This window comes from Anser brachyrhynchus (genome assembly GCF_964034855.1).
Source record: "Anser brachyrhynchus genome assembly, chromosome: 1".
In the NCBI taxonomy this organism is placed as follows: domain Eukaryota; kingdom Metazoa; phylum Chordata; class Aves; order Anseriformes; family Anatidae; genus Anser; species Anser brachyrhynchus.
In genome coordinates this window covers 60172858-60189894 of record NC_137694.1, presented here as the reverse complement: position 1 = coordinate 60189894, position 17037 = coordinate 60172858, and the positions used below count along the sequence as shown (strand labels likewise).

General features: G+C 39.4%; 1 protein-coding gene across 1 annotated transcript; it reads left to right on the top strand.

Moving 5' to 3' along the window:
• The first annotated feature begins 5482 nt into the window (after window positions 1–5482).
• SPIC (Spi-C transcription factor) lies at window positions 5483–15754 on the top strand. Its single transcript, XM_080558858.1, is given in 5 exon segments — window positions 5483–6044; window positions 6046–6154; window positions 7939–8051; window positions 8994–9102; window positions 12506–15754. Coding segments are annotated over 5 exon segments (801 nt in total). The 5' UTR covers window positions 5483–6002; the 3' UTR covers window positions 12934–15754.
• The last annotated feature ends 1283 nt before the right edge of the window (window positions 15755–17037 follow it).

Here is a 17037-nt window from a genome sequence, read left to right as displayed (position 1 = left end):
AATTTTGTTTGTTGAAACAGTTAAAACAAAGTGTACCAGCACAAATGTGATCTTCAAACACAGTTTCATTATCTGATTTGCTTAAATGATATGATGCCATAATTGTGGTTTTCGTTTTTATGTTGGCATTCATTTTTCCCCCTCTGTATTCTACACTAATTAGCTGACCAAAATTATGGTAAACAGTATTAGGCTGGTAGTTAGCAGTGCTCATTTCTGGGTTTTGTTGGTTTAGTTTGGTATTGTTGGTTTTTGTTGTTGTTGTTTTTCTGTTTTCAGGAGAGGTTTCATTGTATTCTGGGGCTGGGAATGTGAATTTAGGCATTTTCTGAGGCCACTAATTCTTATTTCAGACCAATTCACTATCAAACAGTCATGGCTGGATGATCACTGTGAAAGAGGAGATCTCTCGCTCTGTTGATCCCTGTTCCTGCTCCATAGAGAAAAGTCTGTGTCCTTGCTGCAAGAAACTTCCCATCTTCTCTCAAACCTTGGATGGAGTAGACCAGAACCAGCATACCGGCAGAGATTTGAAATTTTTCTGGTCAACGTAGTTAGGTTAAGGAGCTGAACACAAGCATGCTATTTCTCAAGTCTTCCACTTTCAGGGAGAAAGTGGTTGTGTGCAGCCATGTACACAAAACCTACAGCCATGAGGATTCATGACAAAGATTATTACAGAGATGCGAGGCCAGGAGAGGCATGGAAAAGGGATCTGTTGAAGGCCAGAACAAGTATGAAAGGACAGAATTTCTCTGTGGCTGTCACATTCACCAACTAACTTCTGAAGACTGTTCAGCTGGTAGTCAGTCTGTTATGTATGGGGCAAATGACTCCCCGTGACAGAATCAATTCTAAAAACAGAGGGTCTTTTTCTATTAAGTGACTTCAATTGTGAGTGGGCTGTCTTAAATTTGTGCACTTACAACTTGTATGACATTCAAACAATTCTGAGAAAGCTGTAAATACGTGGTGAGAAAACTTGTCGAGTTTTACATTTCTTTAGGAAAGGGGGAGACTGGTCTCTATTGTACATTTGAGCAATGCCTCATGAAAGAGTCTTCATGCTTTCTAGAGCCTTCCAGCAAGTGCTGTAATATATGATATAGATCTGTCTTTTATTCAAAGAGAGGTGAAAATTCTTCTATAGCACTATTACGAACTAATTTTCAGTGCCAAGCAAGCATGACATAACTTTCTGAAATTTAAACAATCACTCTACTGTTGAAAGTTTATTTTGAAAGCATGGCAGAAGGAGAAAATCTTGATGCTGTGCTTTCTAACTGATATTAAAATTTTGCTATCAGACAACAATTGTTTGAGACACTAACATTTGAATAGTATGTTCTCTTTTTCAGGCTTTTGACTGAAATCCGTCTACCCATCCAATGCAAAAATCAAAGCAGGCTTTCTACTGTAATAGGATTTCTTGGTAGAGGTCAACATGCTGCCTGTCTTGACTGTACTGTGATTAGCAGAACTCCTAGTGGCTTCCCAGGGTGGTGGACTGAGCCCTTGCTCAGAGCTTGTGACAAGCCTAAGACACAATGTACTGGTGGGTTAAGGAGTTTCAATCTACCTTATGAGACAGCGATTGCTCTTGTTTTTATGTGATTTTATGTGATTGTGCTATGCATGGCACCTTCCCACTTCCTCTAAAAACAAAACTTTTGCTGACCTTCCTTACATTGTAGCCTCTTACTTGAAATAAGAACGTTGTAATTGAGCAACTTAATTTAGGAAGAATGATTATTGTAATGACGTTAATACCATTAGCTTTAATCTCCCGAACTTCACCCTCTTTTACTACTAGGATGTGTTGGCCCTGGCCAGCAGCCACGTACCCACACAGCTGCTCACACCAGCAGAGTAGGGGAGAAGATAAGAGGAACAGGAGCAAGAAAACTCATGGGTCATAATACAGGCAGGGAAATCACTTACCAATTACTGTCACAGGCAAAACTGACTTGGGGAATTTAACTTAATTTACTGGCAGTAGCATAAATATTTAAATACTCACTTGGGTATTAGGAAGCAAAGAAGACAAACTTTAAAACAGCCTTCCTCTCCCCTCCCCAGGCTCAGCTGCACTCCAAACACCTCTCCTCCTGCCTTGTTACTGCCACAGGCTACACTCGGGCCCTTTGGAGAGGTAATGGAAGGTGCGGGGGCTTGGGGACAGGATGCAGTGATTTATCTCTGCCTCTCCTTGTTTATCACTCTTTTCTTCCACTGCTCCTTCCTTCTTACTAGTCTTCTCTGCTCCAGCATGGGTCTTCTACGGGCCACAGTCCCTGCAGGGGTGTGCCTGTTAGGTCATGGAGCTTCTCTCCTTGTCCTCTTGCTCCCTCATTGTCCCCTCTGGTGTACCCTCCCTTCTTTGTTTCCTCCCCTTTGGCATTTTCTGCCCTTTCCCAAGTGTATTTTCATAGATTTGCCACGCATGTGGTCCATGGGCTCCGCTTTGGCACGTGGTGGATCCATTGCGGAGTGAGCTGGAATCAGCTGTGAGCAGCATGGTGCGGCCCCGACCTCCTGACCTGCACCTGCACAGCCAGGAGGAGTGGGGGACCTAGGAGGGCAGAGCAGAAACTGCCTGACTTCACATAGAGATGTAGGGGTAGGGAGGTCAAGTTGCATCGTTGGATTGCTTATTACCACACCATTTACTGGGAGGGTACTCACAAGGGATCTTGAAGCTCATCCATAATTTTAAATCTGATACATATTTCTACTGCAGAACTGGACCATGCAATCTATCTTTGTCCACGTTACAGAGTAAACTGGACTGTGTATGGAGAGGGAGCTATTGCATAACCAAATTTTGGCCTGAAATCCAGTGCTGAGTCACATTTTGATATTTTAAGAGCACTGTTGCTGGTTCATTTTTCTTTGTAAACCCACATCACACCGGAGAATTACTACAAAGTGGAATTTGTGCTTTGGAAAGACATATGTGTGTACTAGTGCTTTTCACTCAAAAAAGATATTTTGAAAGTTTGCGGTGTAAATTTTGAAAAGGCAGCTTGAATCTGAAAGAAGCAAATGATGGCTAATGCTAACACTGGCTTCAAATTACTTCCACTCAGCATTCATAGACAAGTGCAGGCCAGTTCTTGACTGTGGTTCTTGGTTAAAGGAGTATAGATAAATGTTGTAAGAGATGATTACTATTTTATAGGAATTTCGTGGCATATGCTGAGGAAAGTTTGTAGAATGTGCCTCCAAAATTCTTGGCTGCATAGAGCTATGCCACAAGATAGATTATGTCAGCAGTGAAAAGTTTTGTATTGAAAAACATGGAGAGTCCTCATCCCAGAGGATGTATCATGTGTAGCATGAGCAGCTTGTAGCTGCTCAGGAAGTGTGTGTCAAATCAGCAACTACAGCTTGACTGGATCTTTACTAAATGGTTTAGTAAATGCTTTAGAGCTGGGCCTGGGCTACGAACCTGAACTGTGAAGCAGACTTATGAAATTCCCCCAACCTCATATTTTGGGGTCTACTTTTGTCCACTTCCTACACTGAGCTAAACAGGAGGTTCAGCTAAAACTTAAAGATCCACTGCAGTCTGTATGGGACAGGCCAGGGATGTAGGTTTTTGCCCTATACATAACATACCAATGACAGATCCATTAGGATGTTCCACAGCCAAAAGGAATCTCTCCCACTGCCTAGGATCTTCGTGTTTTGGTTAAATAATTAAAATATTTAATTCTATTTTATTTTCAGTATAAATCACCCTTCCTTTGTCCTGGGCTCTTGTGAAGGGCCATGCTAGCACTGTACTATACCTTTACTGTTAAAAAAAATCCCTCGCCAAAACACTTCCTTAAAATCAGCTATTTAATGCAGCCCCTTTGCCAGCCCATTGCTGTGGGAACCCAGACCTTCATTTATTTATGAAACCAGACAGTTTCTTCTATTGTGTGTGGAGCTGAAATTCTAGGTAAGTGTTTTTATTAAACTTACTTAAGGTGTAACATATTTCTTTTCCCCTATGAATTCAACAGTGTAAATGGTATGAACATTCAACTGTGTCTTGCTGATGCCGATGTCTTTACAGGCTTTGAAAGGCATCATCAGTAGCTGCTGATGTTCTGTCAAGGTTACCATTTGTCATTTTGGAGTTTGAGTTAGACAAATGCATTTTAGAGAAAACAGCAACTCTATACTAGGATATTTAAGGAGATTCATATCTTTAATTTCTACAGCTCTATATTCCAAGAATCTGGGGCCAGCATTGCAGGTAAAGTATTAATTTGGTTTGTTCCGGTTTTATAATTAAATTAGTTTGTTGAAATACTTGCTGCACTGAAATCAAAGAGAGAAATCCCATCAACTTCAGCAAGATCAATTGACTGAATCACCAACATTTCACTTCACATGCTGATATCCTTCAACCAGGTATTCCTGGTCATCAAGATTTAAAAAAAAACACACTTTAATAAACGTTGATAGTACTTTATAATGTACTTTAAGATATTTGTATGCTATGTGAGGCATAATTAGCCAGTTAGAATATTTACGGTGAGTCTTGGCTGAAAATATTTCTCGTTTATATTCAACCATCTTGTCTATTCTTTGCATTTAAAACATCACACATAGACTAATTTTGTATCTGATAAAATTACTACCAAAATGCCCAGTATTTTTCAATAGACTATAATCAAATCTTCAAATAATAAAATACTGATTTATTATTATTATTACAACTTTGAAATAAAAGTGTAAGCGAGAACAGGAACAAAAGATGCAAGGTAAAATAAATAAATAAATGAATAAATTATTATAGACAATGCTAAGAAGAGTTACTAAGGAATTGTTTCTGAGTAATATTGTATATTAAAGTATACTCCATGCTAAGCTTGCTGAAAATTTGTCTGTTGTCACTGTTTATTAAAGAACAACATTTGCTCCTGGAACTCAAAATTACTCTGAGAGTGTATTTTCATATATATTCAGATGCTAAACTGTGCTATGGAAAATGCAAGCTTGTTTCTACTAGGTCTGAAAAACAAAGGGATTTAAACACTTGATTTTAATTCTGGTCAGTATTTTTTGGAAGAAAGGAGTAGTTGAGCTAACTAGAACAGAATGTCAGCAATAACTCATTTTCACTTCATAATATCTATAAATGTTTATACAATGATGTGGCTAATAATTTAAAAGTTACAAGGTTAAAGGTTGGAAACATTACTAATGAAAAATAGTATGAATTATAAAAAATACAATGCTACAAGAATTTAATTGCCTTAAAATGCCACTTTCTAAGTAGATTACTTTTATCCGTATTGTTATCTTTAATTTCATCAATGGAAATAATATGGAGGTATTTCATTTAGCTAATTTTATTTATGCTGAGGTAATTATTATTTATTTTGAGATATATAACAAAAATAATGTTTATTTTAAACAGGATTCAAGCTTTGATATCTAAATAATGGTAAGTCTACAGTGCCTCTATTCTTTCATTACTGAGAGCTTCACATACCCTATAGAAAACTTTTAGGCAAACTCAGATTTTGGGGGGATTTTTTTAGATTTTACTGAAATTATGAACTTCTAGAATGACAATAAAGTTTTCTGGAAATCTACATTGATTCCTATAATGGCATAGTATAGCATTATGTCTACGTAAGCAACTCCTATTTTTTCTTCATGTCAATGTTACTGAATGATAGTGTTGGCTTCATTCATCACACTAAACAAGTAACACATACCTCTGTACTAAATACTACAAAGCAGTCCAATAACAGTAACACCCTTTAAGTGAACTTCTGCTGCAAATGAAGGAAATGAACTTTGAAATATTTACACGAGTGAGTAATGTCACCCATGAGAGCTCTCCCACTGACCTCAAAGAGACTTCACAAAGGAGTGAGAACTTTCTTATAACAGCAATGATTCTGGTAATGCTTAATTTTCTGCAAAATACATATTCCAGGAGGATGGCATGATACATACGTATTCCGTATAATCACTAGATTTTCCAACTGACAATGCTGAAGGAACAAGCCTGGTCTTTTCTGACTCTTGACAGAAAAAATGTTCTTGCAGAATTTTCCTGATCAAGACATACTGGGCCAGGCTTTTGAAGATGCGCTAGAAGTACTGCAGCAGCAATCTGACAAAGAAATGCAGTATTCACAAGGTAAAGGAGGCCATTATTCCTTTCACTACGGCTTTATATTTTTACAGGAAAGTATGTCTTAAAACACGTAGGTGGGAGAGGAATTTCCCAGAGGTGGATTAATGCACAGCTCAGGGGTACATTGAAGAAAAAGGGGAAGAATGTTTGGAGGGTTTCTGTCCCTCCCACCGTGGCGTGCATCTTCCAAGTCACAGTACAGGGAAGTTGTTGGACAGCTCCCCCTTTCCCTTCCCCAGGTGTATTGAGTTCAGGTTTCCTATAACCAAAAGATATAAGGCCACAGTGCCACAGCCATTTTCCAGTTTTAAAGTTTTAATTGAAAAAATGCCCTTCTGTTATGCTGTAAATTGCTGTAAATAAACTCATATAGCAACAAATTCCAGTGCAAAGAATAGTATTAATAAAAAAGACAAAGAATTCAACATACAAAATTCACTTCCACAATTACGTCCACAATTACTCTTTTTTTTTTTTTTTACATTAAAATACAACTTAAACATTTTTAGGCAGAAATGTTAGTTGAGTTTGGGTAATTAGAAGAAAAATTATTTTATTGACTTCTAGACTAAGATTTTTACTTTACGAAACTTAAAGTATATGAAAGCTGTATATGGTTCCAGTTCAGGCAAGACTGGCAATTAAAATGCTGTAAAACTTGAAGTCTATCTGTGTTTGGTGTTTTCATATCGTGAATAGAATTGGGAGGAAAGCAAAGTAACAGGCTACATCACAAACCCTCTAAGTCCAGAAGAATATGCCTACTGTCTTCTGTGTGAATGTGTTTCATACAAGGAAGTTTATTTACATATTTATCTATGATATACTGAAATGCAAATATGAGCAACCAGGCCACATCTTCAGCTGTTGTAAACAAGTTTTTGGCCCCACTGCAGTGGTAATTTACACACTGAAGGATCCTGTATATATAACTTCTTGCAATGTTCTGGCTTGTATCTGTTGTCAGGGCCAACAAAGAGATGTTTAAACACTTGCAACTCAGTGTGTAGTTATGTCCCATTGCTCACACACATTTCCACTTGCAACAGAAGTGCCCTCCAAAATCTTCTTCTGACCACCCACAGTGAATAATGTCTTCCAAGTGCCTTGGTCCAATATCCTTTTCTGCTTCTTTTAAACATCCTGAGGTCTTGGGCTCCTTCTGTGTTGTTCTTTCAGGCACTGCAGGTACTCTGAGATTTTTTTTCCCTGTAGCTGATTTGAAGTAATCATGTTTTTGGACAGCTGAGACAGTATTGCCCAGAATCATGTTTACCAGCTCCTCTCCTTCACTTCATTCACAAGTCTAGACTCTTACTTGCATTGTACTAACGACCTGCTGAAGAATTGCATGACATTCCCTTTTTCTTTCTAATACATGTATTATAGTCTTCAATAATTCTCCCATTCCCTAAGCTTGGTGATCTGTTTGGCTCTCCCTTTTTCTGTTTACCAAACTATTTCACGATACTATGAAATAACTGAAATTTTATCTTAACAAATATTTCTTTACATAATGAAGGTAAGAAAAACCAGCCTAGGGCATGGTTAGCAGTACCACTATACATACCTCTGTGCAAATTATATTGGATAACCTCCTGGTTATGTATTGGATAAACATCCTGGCTCTGGAGAGTTTATTATTTAGACAGTAGCAACAGGATAAATGCATTTTGATAGGCCCAGTAGCATGTTAGTTTGTTTGCTGCTGCTGTTCTTGTTTTTGTTCTCGCCTTCTTCTCTCCCTTTTACTCACAAAGTTTTTGCTCCTTCCTCATAATTCTCAGGTTATAAAAATTGCCTGACTCTGATCAACCATCACTCTCACCTCCGAGCAAGTCCCAGCTACTCTGCAGCACCACCTACAGAAGACCCAGGATATAGTTGGAGAAATACGATAGTAAGTGAACTGATTACTACAGACATAAGTGGAAAATTAGCTGAGCATCTATGATTTCTCGTAGAAATCATTATGCTAACTCTAACACAAATTTAGTCTGGCCAGGCATAATTCAGATAAAACTGCACTGGGAAATATTTGCAAAACATATTTAATAGGCTCTTTTCAGGAATCATCTTAGCTGTTTGGTGCTATTCTGTGGTTCATCACATAAAATGACAACTAACAAAAAAACCTACTAGTACAGCAGGGAAAAGGTCTTCTCTCTGTTACCCAGAGAAGAAGAATATTACACAGAAGAGGCAGAGAACAATAAATTCCAGCCCCTACACAGCTTCTGCCCCTGTGAGTAAGAACCATGCCTTTGATTTCTTCTCCAGTGGTCTGCTTTAAGTTGACTGGAAAGACCAGCATGGTTTGCACATAGAGCTCAGCTTCAGCCTGCAAAGCCCATCTTCATTCTTAAAAGCACTGGAAGTGTGGCCTGCAGGAGTGATGGAAAATGGGTAGTGCAGGGGAGAGAATTTCAGGTAAACAAATTCCACAAAAGCCCATTTTCAGCCAGCAGATTAGTGAGAACGTAACACAAGAACTACAAAGTCTGTTGAGAGGCACAGCCCAAGTGGCCCTTGTCTTGTATTAACTCTGGAAAAGGAGTTCACAGCTCCTCCAGCAGAAAGGTTGAAGCGTGCGGAGTGAGGCAATTACTCTGTTATCCCTCTTAACTTCTCCCCTTATGGGCCATCATTCCCATTGGACATGCTGGTGGTGCTCTTTACTGATAATGTGCACTGCAGGCCTTTGTGGGTGCGAAAAGTCTTCTGTGGGTCAGGTGATCAAAGATTGCATGTCTTCAGGCTTCAGGCAAATAATTATTACAAGTTTCTTTTTCCTCAGAGATTGTACACTATTGCTAACTCTTCATTGTCTTAAATCTTGAAGAACAGTTCAGGGGATTTTTATGCAGATGAGACTGTCTACCATATGCTGCAGAATACTCCAGAAAGCCAAGTGATGCATGCTGCTGGTGGCCAGCCAAAAGCAGGGAAAGGTGTGTAGAAAGAATATATCTTGACAAGTGCATTGCGTTAATTTAAAACTCCTTTGGTGAATTGTGCTTTCTCTGTATCCTTTTTTTTTTTTTTTTACTTTTAACAAGAAAAAATAAGTCAATTTTTAACAGTAACTAGAATACAACTGCTAGTGTTCAGTTCCTATCTGCTAAATCTCATACAGTAAGATATATCTGCTAACTTCTCATTCTCTCCTCTTGTTTATTACATGGAGAAACAAACCAGAGTTGGATTCACTCCAAATCATCTGGGTTGAAGTCTGATGCAAAGAATTACAATAACATCTTTATCCACTTTAATAATTCATTTTATTTCTTTTGGTCAAAGCAGTGGTTTTCTTGAAGGTTTTCCACATGTTAGTATGTTTGTACTAGATTTTATGCCTTTCTCTGTTTACTGTTCAAATTACTTCTTAGCTTTTGTCATTTCCAGTGGATACTTTGACAGCTGTTTTTATGCTCCTTTTGGTTGACTTTACTTGAGTGGATATCTGTTTTGCCGAGAGTAGGTCAGGTGTCATTGGCCATCACTGTACTTCAGTTGTTGCATTCATTCTTTGGTTTTCATCTGGGACTCGGCATCCTTTGTATGACTCTGCTAGATGAGATTTCCACAGCTTCCACTCTGAGTGTTGTACCTACTTCTGACTGTGAGGTCTTTTTGAGTAGCTTCCTGATTTTATTGCTTTTTGAAATCCCCTTCTCTCAATGTTAACCACACGGTGTCAGTTTTTGTATCATCCCTTACCATTGATGCTGAACACTGTGGTTTCTGTTGCTTAATAGCTCAGATACTATGACTACTACAAGTTCCGTGGGACGATGGGAAGATTAACCTCTCCTTTTAAGTTCTGTACTTCTAACTCTTGAAATTCACTGCTACGAATGCAAATACGCCAATCAAAAAATGTTACTTTTCTAAGTCTTACCCAATTTTACATGTTGTTAGCTGAAGCCACCTTCAGTTGTTACTGCTCTGTTAAACTTAATTTCCTAATTCATCTTCCTTTTACATTATTATCAGTCATCTTTTCCAGAAGGCTATACTGCACAGCATTTCAGAATGGCTGCCTATTCTTATGGTTTTTTTTCCTTTTTTTTTTCTTTCTTTTTTTTTTTTCTTTTTGTCTCCATGACAATATCCAGCCAGAAACTATGATTTGGGGAACTATTTCCCCTATACCTAGATAAATTTAGTCCTCTTGTCCTCTTATTTGTGCATGAGAGGTTATCTGTACGCTAGCATGTAGCGTTACCCTTTAGGAACAGATCTGTAAATGAAACAATTAGCATTGAGGATGCAAAGTCTGTGTTTAAAGTGTTTCATGGGGGTTAGGGCTATCTCTAGGATGGCCACAAGTTCTGAAATCTGCAGTGAATTAAATATGCTTCTGGAAAGCATCTCTGAGTTTGGTTTCTTCCGAAAGGAGTCCAACTCATGCATTTCAAGGCCAGTCCTTGATAAGAATGAAAGCTCAGTAAGTGGAGACCATCAAGAGATGTATTTCAAGAGACATACACAGACAGAATTAGGCTGCTTCAGGCCAATTTAGTGCAGAAACCTAATGCAGATGCTCTGAAACACCTTCTGGAGGAGCTTCCTCTCTCCAGTGACTACATAAGCAACCTGCAGAAACCAGGCAGCTGGCTTGGACTGATGTTGTGCAGTGGTTTAAAGGCAGGTAATGAACACTGCTGGCTTATGCAATGCTATGCAGTGCAAAGATCCATGCACTAACCCCACCTCAAATAGGTGTGTCCACTTGCTGTAGGGCTTTGGAAATAATAGCTGGAATCTAGAAACATAGCTTCATTAGCACATATAAGCCCATATGCCCTCTCAAACCAATGCATCAGCTGGAGAAGTCTAGACAGCAGAACTAAGAGGCTGGACAGCATGACCTCTGAGATGCTGGTAGAGAAGTGGCTACACTATTGTTTTCCTGCAGAAACTCAGTCTGCAGTAGCATGAGGCTCCGATGAACAGCAGAGACATCCAAATGTCCCCCAGGTCTTATTCATTCTAGCATTGGTTCATAGGATTATGGGATGATTCTGGTTGGAGGGGACTTAAGAATGTCACCTTCTATTATTCAGAATTGCTTACTGTGACCAGACAGTCTCCTTCATGTTTCTTTTAAGCTTTTCATTTTGAAAGTATTACAGGTATTTCTAGTAGAATATGTGCTTCTAGCCACAGGCCAATTTTTATTTAGATCCTGAAACTTTATTATTTTTTTGGAAAGTACCTCTGATTTCAGGATCTTCTTCTTCCTAGTCTGGCTGTCACTTCTCTCCTATTTCCTTATCACCAGATGCAGAGTTACTGTCATCCCTAACAGATGTTTTGGCTTGACCTCAGTGTTCCTTAGCTACTGCCGCTTTTCCCCAGCCCCTGTTTTAAAATAGCCATGCAAGACAAGACTTTATGAACTTTAGGTGCAGCTGCTTGTATCCACTTTGGTTAAAGTGGAAGCCGTTCTTCTGCATAGACTCTTCTTCCTGCAAAATGTTCCTCTTTGTCTCATAATCTTCAACTCTTCCTCCTTATGGCAGCTTCTTGGTCACCCTTTGCTCTGTGAAGGGAACTGGGAGCACTTCAGAGAGAGGGACCCACAAGACCTAAGTGAAACTAAGAAATCTCACGAGTACACTTGAGTGTGAGAGCTGAACCTGTGGGGAGAAGAACTTACTTGACTGACAAATACTGCTCACTGAGCTTCCTTTATTCTGCATTGGATGCAATTTGTCATTTCTGCATGTGTTTAGAAAAATACAGTGTATGAGAAGGTCTAGCTCCTTAGTGACTAGGTGAGGTTTACAATTCAAAACTAGCTTGCTCTTCCTGAGCATTCACTCCCTCTTTCTTATATCAGAGACTACCTTGCATCCCCAAAACAGTCCTGAAACGAATCTGAAAAAATCAATTCATCTCAAAATATTTGAGTTTTGATTAAGCGGGGTAAACATTTATTAAAAAGCATTCAGATTGGCTCTTCACGGTCTCTTTCCAGCACTGCCTGAGGACGTGATTCCCTGCACAGCAGGTGTCTTAAGATTGCTAAAAGTGGCTCCTCAGTCCTAACACACGGCAAAGTCAACACATATTTGTCATGATCCACTAATAACCTGCTCTTAAAACTCTAATGACCAAATCCCTTCCTGTCACCACAGATCTGTACGTTGTTTCAGAACTATCATCCCATTTGCTACTGGTAGTCTTCTGTTGAATAGTTTATATTGATCTTTTAATTTCAAACAGGATATTAGGTTTACATAAGCTTTTTTTCCTTAAGATCCTTTCCAGGAAAAAAGACAACTGCTCATCTTTTAAAACCAGCATAAGTTCTATTCTGACCTTTTGTATTTTATTTCTTAATAGGTAGAAAAAAACTCCGTCTGTTTGAGTACCTCCACGAGTCTCTGTATGATCCAGCTATGGCAAACTGCATTCAGTGGGTGGATAAGCCCAACGGTGTCTTCCAGTTTGTCTCCAAAAACAAGGAGAAACTTGCAGAGTTGTGGGGAGAAAGGAAGGGAAACCGCAAGATCATGACATATCAGAAAATGGCCAGAGCACTGAGGAATTATGGAAGAACAGGTGAAATAATCAAAATTCGAAGGAAGCTGACATACCAGTTCAGTGCTGTTGTTTTACAGAGGCTTGCTCCAGCCTATTTCTTGGGAAAAGAAACTGTTTATCATCCATACATTCAGCCTAATCAAGAATATCAGTGTGCAGATGACTGGATTAACTACAACAGTTACATGTATAACAATGGTTATGCATTACAGCATGCTAACAGCTAGACATCTCTCTCATATAACCAGGTCTTTGTTAGCTTGCAATACTTTCCAGCACAGGAACTCTTCTCTGCACATAGCTTTTCCTATATGATATCATACAAACAAATGAAGAGGAGGGTTTTAAAAATTATCTTTACCTAGTTTTGTTCCTTTTGAAGGTACTGATAAAGAGCCATTGAATATTGAAGAAAAACAGCAGCTGTAGACTAGCTTCTGTCCTGACATTAATGAAAGGAATGCTTCAGATTCAAGCTCGTATATCCAGAATGGGGATCAAGACTTTTGTCTGCTGTCTGGATCAAAAATCCCATTCTGATAACACTCGCTGCCTTCATTAGAAGCTCTGTGTATATCCTCATCATTTCCAATCAGAAGTTAGGTGCGGTTGTACCATAGAGCACATGCTCCCTATCAGTTGGATGCACGTGAATTATAAAGGGGAGAGATTTGCCAACTGCATGAAGTTACTGTCTGCTTTTTCATCAGTGCTCTTTATTAAGAGCTGATTTCTGAGTAAATGCCTGGCTGAACTATAGAGTCCACATGAAGGTGCACCTGTTGGCCAAGTTGTTAATCCTTAATCGCTTATATTAACATATTTTAGCATAGATCCTAACATATGGTATTAGGATAGCCAGGTGTACATTTCACTGTTGGCAGTGGATTCTTTGGGAAACTCACCATACCATGACAGGGTTACTAAAGGATTATGCTTTTTATGAAGTTATTTACAGTTCTGCCCTCACTAATATGTGAAGCTGCACTTTCATCCATCAGTTCTGTACTCAGCTGACAAAGACAGCTTTGTTATTTATAACCTCTTTTGGAGTTATAACTTTATATATAGAAGATCAGTTTCACTTCCCCAGCTCTTTTTCTAGATGGTAATGTTGCTGAGAGGCTCTGATTTTACACTCTCTTCATAGGAAGAAGGAGTAAATTTAGGTAAAAAGAGAGTACTATCCCCTTATGCCAAGATGATACCTGTAAGTCTACATTTTCTGATACTTCTGTTCCTTGATCAGCTTGTATCATCATATGAATTGGATGTTGTGCCAAAATGCTTCCATTTGACTGCATTCAGTTCCATGTTCTGCATTTTGCTTCAAGTGACTTCAGGTCCAGGTAGAAATAAAGGCAAAGCTGATTGCTGTAGAGAGATACAAATGGTGTCCTGATATGTTTCGTGAAATTCACAGATTTTGATTGTTACCCCCTGTTCTAAATCCTGCTTACTTCTATAGGGAAATTATTTTATGTAACAGACACAATACAACACACTCCACTCAAGCAAAATTCAAGTTTTGTAAGCCTGAATTCAATACTTTGTTAAGATGAAAGATGTGTACTCTCAGAAATCTGAGGTTTGTTAAACAGCACTAAAAACAGGCCTAGATTTTATGTCAGTGAACATCTACCAAAATAAGGTCATAACTGTGTTGGTAATACTTCAAGTATAGTATTTCATAACATGTAAATTTTCTACAAAATAGATAAAAGATGTCTCTGGTTTTATAGAATTAAGCCTTGAACATGCTGTAGCACTGAATGTGCTAGGATTTTTACTCTTTTAAAGGACTGAGAAATTTATGTTGGGAAGCCTTCACTGTGTGAGCATGTACCTAACTATGACTTCTCAAATAATCATTATGTACATAAATTTGACAAGAAACTGCACATTTTGGTTACTTCACATCTGTCACTCATTGCACACTGACTGCATAAGGCTGGTAACACACACCAGGATAAGAGTTTGCTTTGTGTAAAATGTTTACTTTATCAGTATGTTTAGTTTCACTTTCCTCAGCCTCATCTACTTGTTAAGGAAATAAATACCTGTTCAGATTCTGTGTTACCTTTCTAACCTGTATATAAACATTAACATTTGCTTGCTATAAAACTGGTAACCAGATGAGAAGTTACAGCTGTAGCTGGGAGAGCAGTACAGAACTGGAAAAGAGTGCAGGGGTAAGAAGAACTGGAGGGAAGTTCAGGCAGAGAAGAAATGAGGGAATCATGGTATCAGTGGACAGAAAGAAAGGGAACTTGGAGTTAAGTAAAGCTGAGGAAAGAGAACAGTACGAGCCAGAAACCTAATGGGAGAATCAAAAAAATAAAAATAAATAAAAATAAATAAAAATAAATAAAAATAAATAAAAAATAAAAACACGGGAATGTCAGGGTCTGCCTTTCTCAGCTTGTGATTGCAGATATGTGGTAGGTAGGAACTAAAGAGCTTAGATATGTGGATACTATTGGAAGGGAAGAAAGATAAAGGCTACAGTGCACACAATGGAGAGGACTGATTTCTGTCCCAGGAATAACCATGTGGACTGGCAGTGTTAGAAAAAGATTTATTTGAAAAATATATATATATATATAAATATAAGTACCTCCCCAAATTAAGTACCTGGAGAGATTTCGGAAGTTCCTACAGTAGTTCTGTGGCTTTACAGCAGGATATTTAACTGTACAATAAACCAACATCGGGCTCACATACAGAAAATATTCTTGTCTGTTAGCAAGTCTTTAAACTAGCAAAACCAGGTTAAATCATAAGCAAAAGCATAATAAGACCATATAGAATCATAGTCTATCCCGAGTTGAAGGGCCTCACAAGGATCATTGAGTCCAACTCCTGGGTCCCCAAAGGACCACACAAAAAATCAGACCATGCATCTGAGAGCATTGTCCAAATGCTTCTTGAACTGCGGCAGGCTCGATGCTGTGATCATTGCCCTGGGGAGCCTGTCCCAGGGCCCGACCACCTTCTGGGTGCAGAATCTTTTTCTAACACCCAGCCTGACCCTCCCCTGTCCCAGCTCCATGCCGTTCCCTCAGGTCCTGTCGCTGTCCCCAGATAGCAGAGCTCGGCGCCTGCCCCTCCACTCCCCTTGTGAGGAAGCTGCAGGCCGCCATGAGGCCTCCCCTCAGTCTGCTCCAGGCTGAACAAACCAAGTGACTTCAACTGCTCCTCATACATCTTGCCCTCCAGACCATTCAACATCTCCATAGACATCTCTCTAACAGTTTTATATCTTTCTTACACTGTGGCGCCCCAAACTGCCCACAGTACTCGAGGTGAGACCACACCAGTGCATAGCAGAGCAGGACAATCACTTCCCTCAACCAGCTAGCAATGCCATGCCTGATGCACCCCAGGGTACGGTTGGCCCTTTTGGCTGCCAGGGCACACTGCTGACTCATGTTCAGCTTGCTGTTGACCAAAACCCCAAGATCCCTTTACTGCAGGGCTGATCTCCAGCCTCTTGTTCTCCAGTCTATATGTATAGCTAGGGTTGCCCCTTCCTAGGTACAGAATCCAGCACTTGTTTTTTTAAATTTCATATTGCTAAGACTTACTGAAGTCTGAAGTAAGGTGTATCTATTTCTGAGTGTTTAACTACCAAAACAACACACCAAAGGAAGTGGTGGATTCTTTGTTGAGAAAATCTTGAAATAATTTTTTTTTTTAAATCTTCAAACCAAAGCCATATCCATTTCTGAGATGTATAGTAATGGTGTTATCCAGGAGTTAAATACACAATTGGTGGTGCATAAATCTACCTGGGGATGATACATCTACCATTAAAATGGAGGGCTGAGATGGCTGGGTGGCGAAGTCATAGCCATATCACAAGACACAAGATTGAATGTAGGAAATTGGATTGCTACTAGTCTCAATATTTGCACGAGTCTGTCATGTAACCCCATGGAATAAATCCAAGGTTACACACAGAGATCTAAGCAGAACCAGGATGGGTGCTTGTAGCCAGGTAAGTCACTTTGATGCCGGAAAAGACAACACCCCGTGCATTTCTTACCCTCCAGCACTGTCCTCCCATCCTCATCCTCAGCCTCTGCATCCATCCCCGCCTTCCTGTCTGCAAAGACTTGGACACGAGATGTGATGGTGCCAAGCACCCAAAGGAAACAAAAGTAGCAGCTCCTGAAACAGCAGCTTTATCCCAGATGTGTAACTCCTGATAACTGGCAGATTGCTGCCATTCTTGACTTCATTTTTATCTTGCTCTTGGCTCCTTCCTCCTCACCCCAGCAGGCAAACTGGGCCAGAAGGCAGACTCTCTGACCACCCACCTGCCTAAT